Raw genomic sequence first — 17,069 nt, 5'->3', positions numbered from 1 at the left:
ATGACCTTAACCACTAAAAGGGCTGAAAGTTATTACCCAAATCTTGAAAAAGAAGAAAGATAGGAACTTCTTGAGAACTATAATTCCAGTCATATAACTGTAAAACAATAAAGCAAATAGAAATAAAGCTGATGGAGCAGTTGGAGATGTTGACTTAAGTAACAGAGCAAAGAAGGAGAGATAGCCATAGAGATAAACAGCCAGAGAGACAGATAAAGAGAGAGAGAGAGAGAAAAAAATTATAAAAATAGAAAAAAATTAAGGCTGAATATGCACTCCTGGGAGAATCCATGAGCCTGCTTGTGTCAGTCAGGCTTGTGAAGAAAGTCTAATGGTCATCCACAGACAGCTGGCGATCTCAGAGCCATCATAATAAAAGACAGCCAAAACAAACCATTGAAACCTGAGTCAAAAACTGCTGTACTAAAACCTGAAGCGTTATATTTGTGTGCCAGTTCCTCTGATCTTGGAGGAGGTACAGAATTCTAAAGCTTCATTAGTGTACTTTACAAAACACCCAGCAATATAGATTGATAAGTTGATGATGTAGGTCCAGGGTAATTGCATGTTTGACGTCAGAGGGTGAATGAACACACACAGCGCACATTATCTCACAGAAGCCTCATTTGTTTGCCATTGAGTCTCTTTACACAGCTATGGGCCACATGTGAAAGGCCAAGGTCACCATACCTTCTCATATAAGGGAGTTCCTCACTAATGAGGCTAATTACCAGACGGGGTAAAAAGGAGAGTACGATATCCTTTTCTGCTTGTTTAAACAGAATGCCTACTCATTTTCATTCGTTCTTAGAGTCTCTCCATTTCCCTCTTTCTAACCAACAGTTAATAGTTATCCATATTACTAATCTACTTACTCATAAAGCAGTACAACCCATACAGGCATGAACAAGATGCGAACAGCTCAACACACCCCATCATCCTCTACATTGTGCCTTTGAGCAAGAGGCAAATTATCATTGCTAGCATTAGAGTCACTACCATTTACGCGTGCCTAAACAGCACTAAATGAACTTCGCCTTTATGTTATGAAAACAGTTGGTTTTAATACCTCGCCCAACTTTCATTTCCCGTCACTGTATGATCTGGAAAAAAAAAAATCAGAACACCTCCTTTTGAGAAGGTAGAGCAAATTCTGATATAATGAAATAATTTTCTTTTTACAAATCAAGGCAAGTTTTACTACTTTCTTCCTTTGCTAATCAGTATTTGTCTTTTTCTCAGTTCCACAGGGACACATTATATTTACATTAGATTAAATAGATTATATTAGTAATCTATTCCAAATTATAGATTGAAAGTAAATTATTCATTAATTAAATTTTTTAAGTAAATCATTTGAATGTTCTTCATATCCTCATGGGTGCTAGTTAACCACATTTTGTATATTTGCTAATTTTATGCTAAAAAAAAAAAAAAATGTAAAAATAAAAAAAGAGATAATGTTTCCTGAGATGGGTTAACACATTCTTGAATGGTTAAATTAATGTTTTCTTAGTTTCAATATTCAAAAATGCTTAAAAAAAAGCCTAATTTTTAATAGTTCAAAGAGCTAAATCACCCTTGTACTGTTCATGAACTGTTCACAGACAGAAGGTGCTTTCATATGTCATGAATGTCAGTTTAAATGATGCCACCATGGGAAGTGTCTGTATTTTGATACAAATTACACTACATACCATTCTGTACAGCAATTATACACACATTACTGAACGTAAATTTTGTATTTCAAATTCATCTATCAGAAATAATGCGAATTCCTGTTGAGACTATACTTCACCTAGTTACAGAGCATGGGACTAACCTACTGATAGTCTTCACAGTCACATAAAGTTCTTTTCTTGCTTTCTAAATTTAAATCTGCGTGAAACATAGCAAAGGGAAAGTCCAATGTTCTTCTATTGTAAATGATTGTATGGCCCATAGAAACCTCTCCCCACCTCTCTCTCTCACTCTGCACTTCTTATCCCTCTGTGAGGTTGTGCCTGACCTATGTGACCCACACTAATCATTGTTTTCTAGAAAAGGAGAGATGGGGATAATCTGACAAAAGAGATCAACCCACAGCTTTAGCTTAGTTGCACAGAGAATGACTATAACAAAAGAAAAAGAAAATATGCTTAAGGGCCTCTCTGTGGGTCTTTTCTCATGTCCATCAGGAAGCTAGGAAGTGATTCAAGGACTGCCCTCATTCATCCTCAGAATAAAAACAAAAGTACATAGTAAATTCAGACTGACAGTACAATATGAAAAACTTGGGAACGTGAATGCAAAATGCGAATGAATAGCTTCTGTATCATGAAACACAATGCGGCTGTACCAATGCTTTTGAATCTTTGTTTCTGTAGATATGTTAAAGCCTTGGCCCACCGTCAAAGAACAAGGGAGCAACAAAAAACCAATGAGAAATATGGATTTACATTGGCCTCTCATATAACTGCACAACAAGGGGACAAGAGAATTATTTTCTAAGTACTTCTCTGGCAATGACTAGCAGCATTCAGAGGCTGAAACTAAAACGTGGGAGGATTATGGAGAGGGGGAGTTTAGGACAAAAGCATAGAGAAAAAAAACATACTTCATTTATACAATGGAGCTATAGCACTGCACAATCAACCAAGTGAATCACACAAGGCTCTTAAAACTGAGAAATGTACGAGCACACAGTTCTAACACACTAGGAACATGGGTCAGCTGTCATTTGTTTCATTAAACATTGTTTGGCCATTCATAACAACAAATTTGTTGTTTATTTTTTTTTTTAATATATTTTTTTCATACAGTGTGGCTCACTGAAAGAGAAATGTGCCTTAAGGAGATTAAGGAGATTGTGACAAATTAACTACAAGAGAAAAATTTCATTATCAATGAAATTGTCAGTGAGAAATGTAGATAATAATAAAAGCATAATAAGTAAGAGTTCACTACATGGGAGACAAAAACACAAACTTTGAATCATTGTATAAACCCTAATTTTCACAGCTGGTTGCTTAACTCTGATGAAATAGTGCACATGTGCAACACATATCCCTGAAGGCATGTTGTGAAAATGTTACTTTTACCCTGTGTAGCTTTTCTTTCAAATAAGAGGCCAGAATAACTGCCCCTTTAAATGTAAACAGACTCTCCAGTCTTTCCTTAACTACCCCCTTTTCCTTTCAATAGGGTCCCAGTGGCTTAAAACAGACATGAGGTCTGGACTGCGTCTCTGACCACAGACACACTAACGGAGAGGGAGCATCCTGTCTGAGGGGGGAGTATAAGGTTTGTCCTTGGGAGGTGCAGCAATGAGGTCAGAGGTCAGCAGCTCTGTCCTCAAGTTTCAAAGGCGTTTGAACGGGCAGTGCTGCGGGGTCAGTTAGCGCCGACCTCAACCGAGGCATGGCACTTCTTAACCTGACAATGCACACAGCTAACTAATGCCTTCCCCTCTTATAATGAGGTGTAAGTGGAAACAATTAGCTTGCTCATTTTGTGGCATTTCAGACCTCATCATCTTCGGTCCTGTGGAGAAGATTTTGTACATGCACACACAAAAGCATAAAGCTTAATTTGGTTGAACAGCAATAGGAGGAGCTTGCAGCCCTTTCATCAATCAATCATCAGCACATTTCACCTGCACGTTTGACCTGTATAACCAAACAAGGCCTCTGTGGAAGTTTACCACAGTGCACTACACAAGCCAAGCCACTGGCTATGGAAGTAATGGCTGTTAAAGAGCCACGGATCTGTTAGTTCAGGAATCAAAGAGGAAAGAAGAGAAGAAAAGGACATTGTTAAAGCTTTGCATGGTGGATAATTCCTAAAGGGTGAGTGGTGAAGCTATATTGAGGCCAGATGAAGGGTAAATTAGGCTAAAGGTAACAGTATTGAATGGCCATGATAGTAAAAGAAGAAAATGCACAAATTCAGGCATGCTTCACACAAGATTAATTTTTGAGTATGTCCGTGCACATTCATGGAAAATTTATTCAATAAAGGATAGTTTATTAAGCTGTGTCACGTTATTAGGAACAGTTGGGCAGAATCAGACAGCCTGAGGTCCTGTTGTATTGCCCAGACCATTCTCTTGGTATTATTTTATGTAAACATTCCCTGGTCTTTTTCCAGTCTTCAACTGCCCAGTTTCAGTGAGTCTGAACCCACTGTTGCTTCAGATTCCTGTTCTTGGCTAACAGGAGTGGAACTCATTGTCTTCTGCTGTTTTCGCCCATCCACAGTGACATGTTGTGCATTCTGAGATGCATTCCTGCTCACCACAGTTGTAAAGAGTGCATATTTGAGTTCCTGCACTCTTATTGTCAGCTCGACCCAGTCTGGTCATTCTCCTCTGATCTCTCTTATCAACAAGGCATTTCTGCCCATAGAACTACTGCTCACTGGATGTTTTTTGTTTTCAGCACCATCCTGTGCAAATTCTAGAGACTGTTGGGAGTGAAAATCTCAGGAGATCAGCAGTTTCTGAAATATTATATCCAGCCCATCTGAAACCAGCAACCATGGCATGGTCAAAGTCACTGAGATCGCCTCTTCCCCATTCTAATATTTAATGTGAACATTAACTGAAGCTCTTATATCTGCATAATTTTATGCATTGTGCTGCTGCCACATGATTGAGTGATTGTATAATTTGAATAAATGACCAGGTGTTCCTATTAAAGTGGCCAGTGAGTGTACATGGATTGCTTAAAGAATATTAAAATGCATTAAACACCCTATGTAGTGTGTGTATGTCGTGTATATATGGTCTATTGTTTATTACAGTGCTCTGTATTGTCCCTGTATGTAGGCAACATTGTTTACCAAATCACTTTTTTAGTATAAATTGTGTACTTGGCCAATAACATGATTCTGAGTTAGAATTTACTCTATGGGAGGTTTTGCTAGCTAGTGTGAGAGGTGTTTCTGTATATCCTCTACAGAACATGATGACTCATTAGCTAAAGAAGCATCTAAAGAAACTAAGAAACTAAAAGTTCCATCAAAATCTCTGCTTGCATCGGTGTACAAATATAATGAACTAGACTGAGCTTCTTGCATGGTTACACTATTTATAGACATCTCAATCACCATATTTCAAACAGTGAATTGTCTCCTCTCCTGATGGTGTCTCTGATCTCACATCTGTTGTATGCAATTTTTTGTTGAAAAATGTTTAAAAAAATATTTCTTCACTATTGCTCAACCTTGGTCAACACTTTGAGTCGAGACTTTTAGTTAAAGCTGCAAAAATAATTTAGGGTTTTTTGTATTGTAGTCACGTGTGTTTGAAGGTCTTCTTCGCTCCATATATCGATATGATCTTCCATGTCATCTGCGGACCACAGCATGCCTTTCGCTTTCACTGTGAAACAAAATGGGAAGTAATATGACAAGTTCAACCAATCACGTTATTCACCCCAGCCCTGGGAATGGATTAATTTCACACATGGTGCAGACTGTATCCACGTTCACTTGAGACGAACCTCAGAACATAATTTACAGAGGACCAACAATTGTTCCCTGGAACACTCCAGGGTCCAAAACTTGACCAAGTGTATTAAACTCTCTGTCAAAATGGACAGCTCTGGAAAAAAGTGAGTGTGTTTCTAAAGCCAGCCATGAGGACTCCCAGATAGTCTGTAGTTTTGAACTATTTTATGTCCTAAGGCACCTGTATCAGGTATTTTGTATTCTAGATTTGTCATCAAGGATCGGGTTGGGAAGCTCTTGTCTTAGAAATAGATATAAAATGGTAATTCAGCACACTGTGGATATAAAAATATACAGTAGCCGTTTAGGCCCAGGTTTCCTATATACGTACGTACATACAGTATTTTGTGTCAGTTAATGTTTGGTTTCGGGAGATTGGCCAGGTAGCATCAGGGTCAGCGGGTCTAATGACTGGGTCAGCATCAAGAACAATGATCTATTCTCAGAGTAGCCACAGGGTTTAACCGCCTGGAGGTCCACACATGAGGGTGTGTGGATCAGGCTAGGATTACTCCAAGCTCTTGACCACAATGGAACTCTGTTTACATTTACAGTTCAATATATAATGATTTAAATAGTCCATAGTAAGATATTATATCAACATTTTCAATGCAAAGTGGCTTTTTAATGAACAATATTGTATCACATAATAGTTTTCTACTTTTTTTTTTTTAACTTTTGCCCACTCAGACATACTGATTTGGATAATCTCACCAGGATGCTGTAGATCTAAAAACTGCTGCTGTAGTCACAAAAACTACAATGCTCATAGTGAACATCTTTTCAACACACTTACTGACTGTCTGACTTTCTAGTATATCAACTGTAGAAGAGTAATGATTTATAATCCCACTATCCTTAGCTATTTAGAGATATGAATCTAAGCCGCTTTGTGACAGTGTCTATTGTTAAAAGCTGTATAAAAATAAAACTGAATTGAATGTAATTAAAACATGGTCAGATCAAAACAAAGAATAGTAAAACAAATACTAGGTCTATTCATGGGTTCTTTTGTGGTCATTAGCCTTTGACAAAGATTTGCCTGTTGATTTGCTTGTTTGTCTCAAAAACACATCAACATGATCAATACTCTGATCTGGGATATCAAAGCTGTCTCTGTTTCTCCTGTGCAGATTCATACATGTATAGTTGTACATTATCTCTCTAAACTTTCTGTGTAGACTATCTATCTGATTTACAAACAGAGGAGAATGCTTTGATGGCATCAGGACTTGGCAGGATTTGAGGCTCTACCTTCCATCATGTGGAAGATAAAAGCCTGCTCGGTTTTGGCTGTCAAACAATGAAGGCAGAAACTCTAACAGTTCCACCGGAGGTTTAGAAAGAGAAAGAGTGAGAAAAGAGAAAGAGCATAATAAGCATAAAAGCAAGAAGAAGCAAGATTGGCATAAAAGCATGCAACATGATATGACATGGTTATTTTAAGACTGTTAATGATTAGCTCTTATGGTTATTATGGTTAATTCAATCAGAAAAAAAGAACAAGGACTGATATTCAGGAGCCTAGGGTCAATCAATATACTGTATACTGAAACTTAAGTCTGACTCTGATATACAGACTTGAAAAAAGAGAGATTAAGAGAAAAATAGTGAGAGGAGGGAGTAAAGATCAGCTGCATGTGAGAGTAAGCACATGCCTGTAAGAGTAATGTACACATCAAAGCTACACACAGACATACATAGATACACGAAGACACACGCTACATGCACATACACACCAACCCTTGTATGGTCACAAAACATGAAGCAGTCTGTGTACACATCTAGGAGGAGGCAAGCACATGGCTCACACGCCATCCACTAGCTGCTGAGCATTTGCAGAGAAGCTTTTATGTTGTCCTGAGAACAATATGAACATGGACACTGAAACAGTTCGGCAGCTTCTTTCAGTCAATGTAATAACACATCAAAGTGTATTCAGCAGTGATTTAACAATCAGATTGAATAGAGACTAGTGAGAAGTTAGCTTACAATACTGTCCAGTAATAAAACAGTACAATAAGACAGACTGTAGGTCAAAGGCTGTGTTATTGTCCCTTGGGGATGGGAGGGGTGGGGGACGCCAGCTGTCCCTTGTACGGCCATGTTTGTTTCTGAAAAATAACGGCGGGAAACCACTGTACCCTAAAGACTGTGACCGCGTGTTGTGAAACCAAATCCAGACATGCTGTGTGTCTAAGAGACACGCCACATTGAGCACTGTATCCTTTGAAACCAGATTTGTCTCAGGAGCGGTGCTTCACACATGTGACCCAGTTACTGCTAGTCCTAATCCTACTAACAATTCTAGACACATCACATTCACGTCATGCCTACGAAAATGCAGATTAATCCTAAATTCACCTATACAAGTCCACTCTGCAAGAGCAACGTGACGCTGAACAACTTGATTAAGCTCAGTTCTGTCTTATTCAATCCAGGTTGTTGTAGCAATAATTACTGGAGGGCAAAGCAATCTTTCTATCCAGGGCTCATAATACTGTCTGTTCTACTATTCTCAAAGTTTCAAAGAGTTTAAAAACCTGTGGAAAGTCAGTACTAGGTATGGATTATATGGTGTTACATATGCAAAGGTTGTATCTTCTTTTCCCTTTCTCGTTCTTGACAAACGTACTACATGAACATGCTATGGAACTATCCAATTAGCAGCTAGTGATCACAGTCAGAGCTACAGGTGTCCTAGGCACAGCCTCATCTCATTTCTTTCTACTTCTGTGATATTTATTCTATATTATGTGCATTATTCTTAGAACACTACTACACTCTGTAGTGCAAGTCGGTCCCCCCTTGTAGGCATTACTGTCCTGCATTTAGTTAGTCACTCACTGTTCTTGTTCGAAAATCAGGTCAGTTTTCCCTCACCAGTGTTAACGCCCAGCATTTAGCTAAACACTCGGCATTCTTGTATATGGAAGGTGGTTCAATCTGCATTAAATAGTTTTTATTCGCTGTCCTATGAGCAGGACCACTTACATTTGCTCTACTTCATAGCTCCAGGGTGCCCATCCTGAGCTCTTTGCAGAGTTTATTTGCATGTTCTCCACAGGTCCACATAGGTTTCCTCCAGGTTCTCTGGTTTCCTCCCATCTCGCAAAAACATGTCGGTAGGTAGATTGGCTGGTGTCCCATGCAGGGTGTATTCCTGCCTCACACCCAGAGCCACCACAGCCCTGACCAGGATAATGCAGTTGCAGAATATGAATACATGTTTTCCCCCTCAGCATTTTCATTGCATATTCCACATACTTTGGCTAAATGATGGCTGTGGTTAATGCATTGCTAGCATTGTATAGTGGCCCTCCCTCAACATAGCATGCTTTGTTATTTGCTGAGCCTCCTACTTTAGCTGGATTCTAACTAATTCACAGTCTTTGTTTTAGAGTGGGTTTTCCCTCTATACAACATCCATTTTCTCTACATTTCTGTTGCAGTGGCCCTGTAGTTCCAGCTAAACCAAGTAAATAGTCACTAATAGCCATGCTACAGGACCTGTGCTGATGCAGTCAGTGTCAGAATCTTTTGAAAGGTGAAGAATAGCACTAGCTATGTTCTCAATGCTTTGGAATTGACCATCTCAAGGAATGTGTCCGGCTTGGACATCCTTTCCACTGACTATGCGGTGATGTCAATGTTGACACGGTATACTTTGCTGGCAGTTTTGAATCTTGGTGCAGTCGAATCTGTTCCAAGCCCATCAGTATAACCAGCTTGCTAGTCGCAAATGCCCAGGCCTGGTGACGATTGACAATATAACAAGAAGCCCAGAAAACAGTCTAACTTTTCACTTGGCAGGCAACACATTGCTTTCCGATCCACATTTCTCTGTCTGCCTCCTATAAAGTTCACCATTGCTTGCTCGACATTGCTTTTTAATTTGGCTGGAGAATGTCTCTCATGGTATCCATAGTAACAGCAATGCCAAGCAATACTAGCACTTGTCTACAGGCTACATGTTGAAAACAGAAAATAATTGACCATGAATAAATTGCCAAACCAAATTGACCAAAGGACATTTAATCACCTTTTTCATTGCTTCAGCTACATATAAACAAAGATAAGTCAACATTTTTCCAGTCTTCAACTGTACAGTTTCTGTGTGCCTGTATACACTGCAGCCTCAGATTCCTGTTCTTGGCTGACAGGAGTGGAACCCGATGCGGTCTTCTGCTGTTGTAGCCCATTCGGCTCAAGGTTCGACATGTTGTGAGTTCTGAGATGCCTTTCTGCTCACTACGGTTGTAAAGAGTGCTTATTTGAGTTACTGTAGCCTTCCTGTCTAGTCTGACCATTTCCTCTGACCTCTCTCATCAACAATGGATTTCTGCCTGCAGAACTGTCACTCACAGGATATCTTTTTGTTTTTCACACCATTTTCTGTAAACGCTAGAAACCGTTGTGCCTGAAAATCCCAGGAGATCAGGAGTTATTGACATACTCAAACCAACCTATCTGGCACCAACAAACATGCCAGGGTCAAATCATATTTTTCCCCTTTGTAATGGTGTGAACATTAACTGGAGCTCTTGATCTATGTCTGCATGATTGTATGCTTTGCGCTTTGGCCACATGATTGGCTGATTGGATAAATTGCATGACCGTACAGGCGTTCCTAAGAAATTGAACAGTGAGTGTATGGTAACTGAGTCACCACAGTGACAACCTTGATCAACTGATTTATAGATCTGAGTCACTCACATTTTTAAAGGGCTTCACCAGCATAGATAGAGGATGTGCATAGAAATTAAAATGGAGCAAACTCACTAGCTTATATTATATCTTTAATAGAAATTTAATCACCATCAAACACATCATATGCTCATTTTATGCTACTGTGTTAACTATATTGGCTAGCTAAGCTGAAAATTCTGGCCTACTCCAACACGGTTCTCATGTCACAACCAGAAAATTTGAGAAGTTTTAAATTTGGAGACCGACCATGTTCTCGTCTCTGGCACATGCGCGACATCTCCCGTGTCGCTTCTCCTGCCCATCTGCCTCTCACTGAAAATGAATGGGGACAAGTGATTGTTGCATCCCATGTAAAAAGCCCTTTGCTCTCTAGATGAATCAACAACTTGGCAGCAGACATGGTTCAGCATAAATCAAAGGTTTTTTGTTCTTCTTTCAGCAAAAGGGAAGCATCCAAATTATGGCCTGTAGTAATCACATATACACTACCAATGTGGTAGATAGAGGTTAGTTTGGAAAATATGTTGGAATACTCCTTTAAGATATTTTTTGACAATGGTTACTGTGGGTTTCTTTGGATGCTTCACAATCATATCTATTTCAGACTGCTGAAGTCTTATTAGATTTTTTTTTTTTGCAACTGGACTGCTAACTAAGCAGAAGCAATTCATATAAAAATGGCTACCTTGCTTATGAAAGCATTCACTAAGATTTTCCTGCATCTTTGTTTGGCCTTGAAGAAATACATACCATATTGTTTTAAGCTGTCCTCCTCTGCAATTGGCTTTTCACTCAGACAAAACAAAGCCCTGAAATTGCTGGTGTAGACATAATCACAATGGAAGTGCTAGCCACGTAGTCTTTCCAAATTAACGCTCAGCGTCACAGTCTTCAGACAGTCAGACAATGCAGGGGCTGGGTAGGGCCATTCATTTGCAAAATAACAAAATTGCAAAAGAATGTAAAAGACCACATTCGTAATTTTTACATTTACAATGGCTCTCGGAGCTGCTTGAGCCTGTTTAATTATATGGTCATTACACAAATTTAAACATTTCGGGTGTGCACACCAAGTAAAAAGATGGCATTTTCAATTTTAGTTCAAAGAAGCAAGTTTATTTGCCATAATAATCCATAACTGAGATGTATACCATAGGGAATGATCATACAAGAACAGAAAGATAATTTTATACAGTTATAAAAATGTATAACTCTACATTGATGTACCCTGATAAAGTTATGGCACTGAAACGTACTGTACACACTAAGCACAGTCAGTCAATCTCATTTTACCTGTTTGATAACTCTGTTGTCGAGTTTATAGCTAATCTCCAAAGGTCTTCAAACTTCTGAAAGAGAAAAAATGGCTTCTGAATAATGAGAAGCAAATGTCCCACTCATCGGCTAACCAATACAATTACATTTAGTCCAAAGTGAGAAAATGCAACCAGGGAACTGCATATTCAGGCTTGTCACTAACACATCACACACCCCAGTGTCAATTAAAGCCTATTGTACCACAATGACAAATGTTAAAGCTAGTGTTAACCAATAAAACACCCAAGAGCAGTACATACACACCACGACCATAAAGCTGAGGTGACAGAACCACCACACACACAGTCTTGTGCTAGTCAAATAAATCCGCTCCAACGATCAAAGATTTAGTGAACATACTTGCAACAATAATTATGAAATGCAATAAAACACCTGATAAATTTTCTTTGACATTAGAGAGGAAGTGAAGATTTAGTTCTCTGTAAAAATGTTCACATCATTACTGAATGTTACTGTCAAATACGCTGATGAGGTGACAAATTAAACGTATACTTTACACTACAATGTTTTGCCACATGAGAAGCACTTAACACTCCCAGAAGTCTTGACTGGGTGGCCATCAACAGTAACAGCTGTCAAATCAGTAAAGATGTAAAGGTGACATCATGGTGCCATGAGCTCAAAGATGGGCACTAAAGAAGTTTAGGAGCATTCCATAGTGTGCTCGAAGGGGAAAAAAAATAATCACAATGTGAATAGCTATGAGATCCAGTGTTGAAGAGCAAGTGACAAAAACAAAAAACCATTCATACACACATTTAACAGACATAAATATAATCTTGTGCATTTGATATACTGTACACTACCATTCAAAAGTTTGAAATCACCACAGATACAATTATAAAATGATTCTTATGATATCAGCACTATGAAACTTCATATGTTATAAATCATGTATGGAAAAAAAAAGAGAAATTTGTCCAGAAATGTGTCTAGAACTGTAAATGATCATTGACACTGACATTATAATAAAATTCATATCCAGAAAGATGTGGATATTATATGGAAATCCTCCTATTTGGAAGGCAACGATCAAATCTGGATACTAAACATTAGAGTATGGTGATATGACAATAGGATATCAATATTAGAATAAAACTCATCATAATACACTTTCCTGAGAATATAGCATACATCATGGTGATTTAATAATATTGTCCTGCTCTGTTATTTCTAATAGCTCATTTCTCAACCTGGATGCAAAAACCTATTTTTGTAAGACATGTTTCCTCGTCTTTGTTAAAAACCTCATTTTGTAATATCACCATTGGAACCGAATGATTGCTGATTTGCCTGCCACTTTATTAGCAATTCAAAATATTGTGATACATATTGTAATGTCTTGAAGTATTGTGATGATATATTTTTGCCATATCGCCCAGCCGTAACATCCACTGCTGTAAATTATGCATTATTTATTAATTACTGTTTTCAATCAAACCACTGCAATGCTGTCTAGTCTACATTATTTAGATCTAAACATTTTTAGCACATAAAATAATGAATGTTGAATAAAATTTAATTGATTCCAAGTGATTCCAAACTTTTCAACAGTAGTGTATGACAAAGTGAAGCGTACAATTTTTCTTGTTTCTCTTTTAAGAGATCAGCACTCTTCAGCTTCCAGTTATAATTCTTGGAACTGGCCAGAGTTCAGAGTAGCTGAGATAGCTGTAACAATTAAAACAGCTTATAGCTGATACTTGATAGCTAAGGCTGATACGAGTCATGCTTCAGCCCTCACTTCAGTGAAATTATCTCACCGACTACACACTGCTCTCCATATACACACACACACACACACACACACACACACACACACACACACACACACACACACCTCCCCTGTGAGAACAGCTCCTGATCAGTCCATCTGCTTGAGGCACTGAATGAGTCAAGAGTCTTTGTCACTTTGTCCATGTGTGTCGATGACTCAGAGTTTGGCTCGTGTTATTGGATACACACATATTTCTTCCACCAGGCCTTGGAGAGCATCTTCATCTTATCAGCTGTGCTGAGAACCTTGCGTTCCCGCCTGGCGCGTCTCTCAGACTGGCGCAGGCCGGCAGAGATGGCAGCATCGAACACCTCTTTCAGGTTTTTCTGTGTGAGAGCTGAGCACTCTACATATGTCACAGCGCCAATCTTGTCAGCAAGGGTGCGGGCGTCCTGCTCAGGTACAGGCCGTTCACGCCGCCTCGCTAGCTCGATCAGCACCTTGACATCCTCGCGCAGGTCACACTGCGTGCCCACCAGCAAGAGGGGGGTGAGTGGACAGCGCCGCCGGATCTCAGGCACCCATTTCTCGCCCACGTTCTGGAAGGACGCAGGACTAACCACACTGAAGCACAGGAGCAGGACATCAGTGCGTGAGTAGCAGAAGTGCCTCAGCTTATCAAACTCATCCTGAGAGAAAGACAGAAGATCAGAAATTAATATAACTATAGTAATACATGTGACAATAGCTAGTCTATATGACAATATAATTCAATGATGAAATCCTTACTGCAAAGACTAATCAAGCCATGCAATGTCAGTGTGCCAGGAAAAAGGGGTGGGGCATGCAAAGTTGTGGACATATTATTATAATCTGAGTTTCCTGATGAAGGTAAATTTAAAATGGTGTCTCTAATTTTTCTGATGTTTAACTGCCACACTAAGCAATTTGTTATTCAACATAGAAACACATCTAGGTGTTAATGTCCTGGTCTTCTTGATGTTATAAAGATCCCTTGACATATGCTACAGCATCTTTAAAACAAAGGAAAAAAAAATACTAGAAAACAGTACTTTAATTTCGTTTCAATTAAATTAATTTCTTACTTTTCTTGTAGCTTTCTACACAAATAATTTTCCACCCTAATATGCCAAAAACTATTATATTCGGTTGTAAAGTTTCATAACTTTTTCCATACAAATCCTAATATGCTTTCTTGACAAAGTTTCAGAAAAACTACAGCAACCTCATGATTCAGATACAGTCCTAAAATCCATGTTGACACTGTAAATCTCCTATTAAAATCCTTCTATCACCAGCATATTTTATAATTCACGAAATCAACTTACTCTAACCTCTCAAGTTGGCCAATGCTGGAACCTCCCACAAGTACTGCAGAACACACTGTTCAAGCAGCACTCCTTTTAAACTCTGCCAAGGCGTGCAGATCTGGCACACCCTACACCCTTGCTTTATACTGTGCCAATCAACTAAATTAACACTATAGGTGCACAAAACTTTAAAGAACAGGGCCTCTTAAATCCTTAAGAACGCAGACTTAGCTTGGCTTTGACAAAAGTGCTTAACCCTTCCCTTTCCACTCTGAAACACTGCCATAATATCAATCATCCAGCACAAACTGGTTTTGGTGGATTTAAAGTCTTACCTGAACCAACATATGAAGTAATCTAATTAAGGAGGACACTTTGTCTTTTAGGATACCATTAAATGTCTTTCTGAATTTCTGTATCAACACTTTCCTTTCACTTTGAGTGTGTTACCTTAGAGTGGGAAAGATCTCTAATCTTCCAACTGTGTTTGCTAAAGCTGGCCTTCCCTTACTGTATTAGAAGATTTACTAGTTGTGTGTTGAAAGGGCAGAGCCGTTTATTGGTTAACCCATACAGTACACATTAAAGATTTATAGCTGTTTGCAGAGTGCGAAAGTTTCAAAACCTGTGCAAATGAACAAATTCAATGCAGTGGAAAAAACAGTGAATGCGAAGAGCTTTTCAAATATCCATAATAGGCACATTCCATATTGAACTTGGACCTATTTCCAATGGCTTTTGATAAATATTTTTTCATAATTGCCACAGCTCAGAAACAAACAGTGGTAGAGGCATAAACCTGGCATAAGGAACCGAGCCTGGAGGCAAAACTGGTGGTTGAACATTTCTTCTTCTAAGCCTGCATGGCTCACACAGAAAGGCAGAGAGAAGGAGAAAGACAGCTGAAAAACCTTTTTCTTCCACCTCTCTGTGGTTGCCACACAATATGGCGTTCTCTCTAATCTATTTTAATTACCTGGGTCTTGCCCTCCATCATTTCTCACTCATTTCAAATCCTCCACATTCTGCACTCCTGAGTGACAAACAAACCTTATTCCATGTAAGAAAGTTAGGAGCTTGCACCATTAGATCCTGAAAATGTTCTCTAAGGTGAAACCAATGCAAATATGTACTCAAAATGTACATTAGTGGGTCTTTTAGGTCTTAATATGTACACTGTTGAAATTCAACGACATACCATTAACAAGAACGACCCTAGTGATAACAGTCTGTACCTTAAAATTCCTGTTTAGTAACTTTTTCTGAGAATGTGAGTAGTACTACAGGGTCTGTTCAGGTTCAATAGGAAAGTACACTGCCTCTCCAGGTTTAACTTGCAGTAAATGTGCTTATGAAACATCCTTTCTGTGGCCTTGACGGCCCTGAAGTATCCAAAAGTTGAAACAATGCACTCCCTTCACGAATACCTCTGCCCCAGACAGGGTGGGTGCACATACATTCAGGCGCTGTCTGAGGGAGTCACAGAGAGCAGCTCTCCTGTCTGAAATGTGTGAACAGTCTGAAAATATGGCACACACATCAGTGTGTTTGAATGCAAAAGGCAATGGGGCTGTTTTTACCTGTCCAGCAGTGTCGCAGAGTTGCAGTCGCAAAGGCTGTCCATCAACTTGTACTACCGCTGCAGGAGAGAGTCAGAGAGAAAGGGAAAAAGAGGTGAGGCAAATTTGTATCCCATGGCCACTCACACACACAGATTTGCATGCACTGATTCACCTGGCCCATTAAACCAGTGTGCTCAAACATTCTGTGCTAAAACATATCTGCCAAATGAATCAATGTAAACTATAAAATAATATATTCTGATTATATTCTGATAATATATTCTGTAAAATTCTAATAAGTGAATCTTTAAGTCAAAGTCCAGATTAAACACAATGAAAAACCATACAAAGATTAACAAGTCTGCAATAGCACAGGCAAAGAAATATTTAACCTGGTGAACTCTGCCTGCACATACACAATGACGCTTTTCCTACAGATACAAAGTAAAACCCGCCGGCTTTCTCAGTTGGCAGGCTGCATTGTGTAATTGCGCTCAAATCCGCGTCATCTGATCTGCCTTTGATTGTGCCCTTTTCCCTCTGAAGTGCCACCTGTGCTATTGCATAAGTGACGCAGTTTCGAGATGTCAGATCTGGTTTAAATTGCTGGACTATTACATCACTCTCTACGCCAGGGGGTTACAAACTTTCTGCAGCCCCTTTCACAGTTTTATTTATTTATTTTTTAAACATTGGCAACTGGTCAGATATTAAGCACATTAGACTGATGAGCTTCTTATTCTTGAACTTTCCATGAAGAGAAGCCAAACCAACTCAGTGTTAAATGATTCAAAGCATTGCAAATCATTGCAAAATTGCAATTCAACTCAAATTAATAGTAGAAAATGAACTATTTTTGATGTTAGTAGTACCAGCTACTGCTAGTAGTATTGATGCTATATATACACAGAGATTACATTG

General features: G+C 38.9%; 1 protein-coding gene across 1 annotated transcript in view; it reads right to left on the bottom strand.

Annotated features, from left to right (window-relative positions):
* Positions 1–11,294: 11,294 nt before the first annotated feature.
* The window catches only part of rhoub (ras homolog family member Ub), a 6,784-nt gene continuing 1,009 nt past the window's right edge, over positions 11,295–17,069 (bottom strand). The window contains exons 2-3 of the mRNA XM_026934774.3: positions 16,167–16,225; positions 11,295–13,944 (exon numbers count right to left, since the gene is read on the bottom strand). Coding sequence (XP_026790575.1) covers positions 13,489–13,944; positions 16,167–16,225 — 515 coding nt within the window. The 3' untranslated portion in view covers positions 11,295–13,488. The remainder of the gene's footprint in view (positions 13,945–16,166; positions 16,226–17,069) is intronic.

Source organism: Pangasianodon hypophthalmus, chromosome 14 (assembly GCF_027358585.1).
Source record: "Pangasianodon hypophthalmus isolate fPanHyp1 chromosome 14, fPanHyp1.pri, whole genome shotgun sequence".
Taxonomy (NCBI): domain Eukaryota; kingdom Metazoa; phylum Chordata; class Actinopteri; order Siluriformes; family Pangasiidae; genus Pangasianodon; species Pangasianodon hypophthalmus.
Note: the sequence above shows the minus strand (reverse complement) of the source record. Positions and strands in the feature narration are given on the sequence as shown.